The 6,000-nt window shown below is 47.3% G+C and overlaps 1 protein-coding gene across 2 annotated transcripts in view; it reads right to left on the bottom strand.

Annotated features, from left to right (window-relative positions):
- Window positions 1-385: 385 nt before the first annotated feature.
- AGBL4 (AGBL carboxypeptidase 4) overlaps window positions 386-6,000 on the bottom strand; it is a 1,265,610-nt gene continuing 1,259,995 nt past the window's right edge. For both annotated transcript variants that reach the window (XM_027108602.1, XM_027108603.1), the window contains exons 12-13: window positions 3,443-3,469; window position 386 (exon numbers count right to left, since the gene is read on the bottom strand). In XM_027108602.1, the coding sequence (XP_026964403.1) occupies window position 386; window positions 3,443-3,469 (28 nt within the window). The remainder of the gene's footprint in view (window positions 387-3,442; window positions 3,470-6,000) is intronic.

Raw genomic sequence — 6,000 nt, 5'->3', positions numbered from 1 at the left:
CTCTATGTTGTGGAAAATAGCATCTGTACTCATCTGGTTTGAATCTCCTATTTTGTTCTTAAGCCTGAAGGTGAAGGCTCACAATTGATTTTCCACTGGTAAAAGGGAAAATCGATGATGAAATTTCTCATGTTTTCCCTTCCCTTTCACTAGCTTATACATTATCTCACAGCCATTATCTTGGAAACTAGAGAAGGGTGATTAATTTCATGCCCCAGCAGAAAATGCATGCTCCTGCCACCACAAGACCTCCCCGGACTCCACGTCCTTAAAAAGAGTTTGAAGGGTCTTTGTGGTTCACTGAGCTCTTCTTGCCCCCTTTGCTGTTGGGGTGGCTGCTGGCTGGGCCCCGCAGGAGTGGGTGCTTGTAGGGGGGGCGTTCTTTCCTGTAAAGGGGGAGATAACAGAAAGAGAGAAGAAAGACAGCACATATACACGCTGTACTGCAATCATTTGTGTGCATGTCTATCTCCCCCCACTGGACTGTGACCTCCTAGGAGCAGTGGCCTTGACTTCCTCTTCTCTGCATCCCAGGAACCCAGCCCAGGGCCTGGTTCAAAGCAGGCAGCATGACTCAATGGAATAACTGTTAGATGAATGGATGGATACGTTGTATCATTCTGGTTCTGGAGAAAACCTAACTGTCCTATAGTTACAAGTCTTCCACACTTCCAACTTGATTCTAACTCATTCTATCCATTTCACAACGGGATGGGCATGAACCCATAGATGAATTGCAGCTTGGCAGATCCAGGGAGCTCATTCCCTTCATAACCATCATGGGCTCCAGAGTTCCCTTTATATTTCTCAGTATAGCCTAATTATGGCATTTCATGGTGGGTCTGTTTCCCCTACAATCTTGGGGGCTCTCTGAAGGCAGAGATGTGTCTAGTTCATCTCTGTATCCCAGCACCCAGCACCCAATGCAATACCTTTAACACTACTCTTCAGCAATTATTCACTGTCTGTTCTGCTCACACACTAGGCTATGAGCTTCTGATAGGCAGGGACCCAGTTTATCCAGTTTGCATTTTTCCTCATACGGGGCCTTGTTTGTGTGTTATGTTGTTGAGTGACAAACTGATGTGCCATTCATTCAAGCATTGGGTTAAGATTTATTTGCAGCGGAAAGATTAGCCAATCCAGAAAGAACTGAACTGAATTCTCTGGTCAGCCATATATGAGAGGGACGACCTTGAGCAAGTTGTTTAACTTCTCTGACTTTCATTTACAAAACGAGGATAAAATATTCCAATCTTGGAGGGTGGTGTGAGGTTAAATGAGATAATATGAATAAACTCACCTAGCATCTTCCTTTGCCTACTATAACTTACAAAGGCATGGTGCTAGGTGCTAGGTGCTAGGTATGGTCCACTGTACTCTGGAGATGACAAAGTTGAGTCAGACGTTGATGCTGTCCTCAGGCTGCTTACAGTTTAGTAGAGGAGACAGTTATACAAAATAATTACACAAAATAATAAAGAACTATAATGCATGGAAGAAAATGGTAATGCCACAAATATGGGAATCTCTTGGGCTGTTTGATTTAGGATTCAAGATGTGACTTCTTATAACCCATGATGCTCTGACCCTGGAGTATCATTTTCCTTCATTGCCGATGAGTCATGAATAAGGTAAAGACAGAACAGGTGGCAGCACACAAAAGGGACACCTTGCCCTAATGTAGCTCCTCTACCAGGAAGCCTCACTGTCTAAAATTCCACACTCATGAGGGACCTTGCTAACATAGGAAGGCCATCTAGCATGGGTGAGGTACACCTAGATCTTAGTACCCATCAACAGCCTGGAACATATGCTGGAATGTTGTTTACAGGCGACGTGATCTTGAAGAAGTCCCTTTTTCCTCTAGCCTCTGTTTCTTCATTTCTAAAATAGTAGAGCCCATGTCCTTCCTGCATCATAGGCTCTGGTAAATGGGGTTGGGGAAGAGTTTTGCCAATTACAAGGTGTCATTCATATGTCACTGAGAGTGCGGGTCCTCACACCCAAAGGAAGCATGGGAAATAAGATGGGTTTGTTTCTTTGCGGGTGAAGCCCAGGTATGATCACAGGTGGGGCAGCCCCAGGCAGATGGTGTGCGTGAGGAGAGGGTGTGCAGTGGCTGGGGAGGAGTGTGAACGTGCAGAATGACTCTGGGGCCATTACAGAGCCAAAGAGCACCTGCAGCTCAAGATGGGGGCACAGAGAGAGGCACTGGTAGGCAAGCATCTCACACCTGGGCCCCACAGAGATGCTCCTTTTCCCATCGTGCCCTCCAGACTCACCTCCTTTGGGAAGCTGACTCCCCAGAAAGTAAGCCTCTCTCTTCCAGAGGCCTCTGCAGCACTTTGTGCCTAATCTCTTAGTACACCACTTTCTAGGGAGTTTTTGCCCAGCTATTTTTCTCACGGGACTGTGGGTTGGATGCATTTGATTTTGCTCTACAATTCCTGAGTGGTATGGAGTAGATGCTTGAAGGTTGTTTGATGAATTGAATGAATGTTTAGTCCCATCTGTATCACCTCTATTGCCCTAAACATCCTGGCCTGTCATTGCCTTAGAAAGTGTCTTTTCAGGTTCGGCTCCCTGCCTTTTACAACCTTTCCCTCAACCTGGAATGCCCTCTCTCCTCTTTCTGTTTCATCCATTGGAATTCTACATGTCCTTTGAAACCAAGTTCAAGCCCCACTTTGTCCATGAAGCCCTCCTGGGATACTCCTGCTGGCTGCCGAATGTTTGCCAGATGGTGTGGGAGAGTAATTTCTGATTGGGTCTCACTTTTCACTATAACAAGAAGGGGTTGAAGTAGATGATTCTTAGGGGCTTCTTCAGTTCTACCATTTTATAATTCATACACTTAGGGCTTATTTAGGACCTATACCCGGCTAGGCTCTGCACCTGGCACTAAGGATACAGGAGTGATAAAATAATTCCTCAAGGAGCAGCCCATCTAGTGGAGGAGCCAGACATGCAAAGATGTCACAGCATGCAAAGATGCTGTGACAATACGTTATGGGACGTACCATGCACACGTGTGTGCAAAATCAGTTCGGGATCCAGCAGAGAGGAAGGAGCTCTACCTCAGGTGGAGAGCAAGGACAAAAACACAGAGGTATGATGTCTGGACTGGGCTTTGAAAGATAAGTCGGCATTTGTCATCTACAGACAGTAAGGGAGAACATTCCAGAAAGAAGGAAAAGGATGAACATGGAAGTATGACTTGCTGACTGGGGTATAAAGTGGTAGAAAGCAGGTGGGGTGGAGAAGGTGCTCACAAGGGAAAGGTGTGTGCTAGGAGGCTGCACATGAAGTTTTAAATGTAGGCCAGGGCCTTGAACAGCCAGAAGATGAACTGAAATGGGAAGCCATGGACGGTGTTTTGAAAGAGGGCACAATCTGATAGGTAACTGAGCACATTTACACATTGCTCAGTACTGTTTGCTATCTTTGCATGTGTACATGCTTTCTCCTCTGTGAATCTGAGCTCCTGATGGGCAAAGGTTATCTACGTTCCCCCAGCATTCACTGCAGGGCCTGCCACGTGGTGGGCTCCAGTGTGATGCAGAGCTGATGATTCCCACTCCCACGCCCCGCACACATACCCAAACCCCAGCGTGGAGGCAGCCCACCGGCACTGAGCCTGAGGCCACCTTACACTTAGAGGCCCACCCTCCGTGCTCATGCTCTGTCGCCGCACAGAGGATAACCTGGCCTGCTCATTTCCCCTGTCTACTTTGTATGCACCTCGCTGGGGCATTCTGTGTCACTGTGGTCGAGATAAGCGCGGGGTCTCAGCTCTGGTCATCAACGCCATGTCCCTGAGCCTGCACTCTCAGGCCCACATCCTGGCCTCCCCAGGGACCTTCCCCAAAGGGTGGTACAGCACCCAGAGATGCTGACAGGCTCCTTCCAGCACGTGGGTGGAAACTGACACAGTATAATTATCCGTAGACATGAGAGAAAACAAAGATTAATTTTGAGTCAAAACATACAATTTTCCTTTAAAAGCAGAACTGCTCTTTCATGTATGTTATTTGATACTTGGGTGGAAAATAATACAAAAATTGGGAAGTATTCAAGTCCCACATCAGAGCCTTGTATCCTCCTGAGATTCATTTCTTCAAGAACTGCTGACCAGTTGAGAGCTAAGACATATTCATAGTTTGATGAGGTAGAGATGTGGGGATGGAGAGAGTTTTTATTTTGTTTTTCTTAGGCGAAGGGTGGGCGCATTTACCACAAGTCCTCAAGGCTATGAACTTTGAGGAATGAGCTCTCCAGCTCTTCTCTAACGAGGGCTGCAAAGCTCAGGGAAATGAGGTCCCATGAGCAGGGCCCCGAACTCCCCTGAATGCTTTAGACCCAGTTTCAGGGTCCTGCCTCCCCCATCTCAAAGAACTCTTCACTAACTGATGCTGAGAACACCAGGCTGGGGATGGTGGGGCCTGGCTCCAGCCATGGCTGTGACCAATCCTGTCTGCTCCCTGGGTCTCAACACCTCATCTGCATCATGATGATGGCTACTCTCCCTGGGTGTCAGCACCATTTTACTGACAATGCAACATTCAAGAACAAAGTGGGAAAGGGTCCGGATAATTTTATTCAGGCTGACAGAGGACCTGAAAGAGACAATCCCCAAATTAACTTGTAAATGAGATTCTAACAATTCTTTTGAGTTTTACAGAGCTTTAAATTTTTAAGAACATAACCAATGACTTCTAAGGATGAATTGAGCACCATTCTCTAGAGGTGAGCTCTTCAACGTCGGGGTCACGCCTTAATCATTTACTCGTTCAAGCACCCCCTCTGCCCAGACACTTGGCACAAAGTGTCGTTTTCCCTAAATGAGTGAATGAAGGGATGTAACATGCACGCATGCTCAGTACAGCCTAGGCACTGTGGGAGCACAGAGAAGAAACACAGATGCTCCTTCTGAAGACTAATCCACCAGGATCGGGGGGAACAACCTGAGACAAAGTATGAGTCAGAGTACATTGTGTTGCAGATTCCTTGTGGAGCTGGGATTCAAGAGGTGGGACTCCCAGCCTGATGGGACGTGGGTCCTGAAAGATCATCCAGCCCAACCAGAGAAGACCAGGGACTTGCCCCAGGCTGTGACGAGCTGTCTGGAAATCTGGGACTGCACCCCAGAAGCCAGAGGAGATGGAAACATTTATTGAACACCTACTGGCGGCCAGGCACTACAGCACGCTTGTATCTAATTTTTAAAACCATCCTTATTACGCCCACTTTAGGTAGGAGGAGAAAGGTTTCATGAGGCCAGGAAGCTTGCCTAATATCTCACAAGCTAGCATGAGCTTGAGACAGAATTTGAACCCACACTGAGGTGGAGCTTAGCTGGACTTCAGTCCAGCTTTAGAATCATAAACGCCTAGGATCAAATTCTGCCTCTGCCAAAATATCTTTGACCTCAGGCAATTCTCGTCACCTTTCTGAGCTTCCTTTTCCGCATTTGTAATATGAGGAATAAATTGTCTAGGAGGACTGAATAAGACCATATACAAAAAGTACTTTGCTCAATAAATAGTAGTGATTAACACTGTGTTTTGTTAATAACAGGTAGGGAGGAAGGTGCATCAGGGCAAAAGCCCTGAGACAGCAAAGCATTTGGGCAAGGTCATGGGCAAGGTCAGTGGGAAGACTGGTTTGGCAGGAGCAGTAAGTTGGATGTCGTCATGTCCTTCAAGGAAGCTGGACCACTAGGAGAGTAGGAGATGAGGTCAAGAGGTAGGACGGGGCCAGCACATTCCAGATGCCACTGGGTGTCACTGACCAAATGCTCACTGGGCTCACCGCCAGCAGTCATGGGAATATCCAGCACTCTGGGCTCTGGTCCAGCCCTCAGGAAGGACACTCATCTCCTAACCTTCTTTCTTCACCAGCTCAAGAACTTGGCCCCAGCAGAGGACCTGAGGGGAAACTTCTAAGGGATGTGTCTTCTCAGCCCTGAGGCTTTGCATCTTGATAGAAGGGGACTCT

Source organism: Aethalodelphis obliquidens, unplaced genomic scaffold (genome assembly GCF_003676395.1).
Source record: "Aethalodelphis obliquidens isolate GAN/ISIS:26980383/991018 unplaced genomic scaffold, ASM367639v1 scaffold9, whole genome shotgun sequence".
In the NCBI taxonomy this organism is placed as follows: domain Eukaryota; kingdom Metazoa; phylum Chordata; class Mammalia; order Artiodactyla; family Delphinidae; genus Aethalodelphis; species Aethalodelphis obliquidens.
The sequence above is the reverse complement of the archived record's forward strand: the minus strand, read 5'-3'. Positions and strand labels throughout refer to the sequence as shown.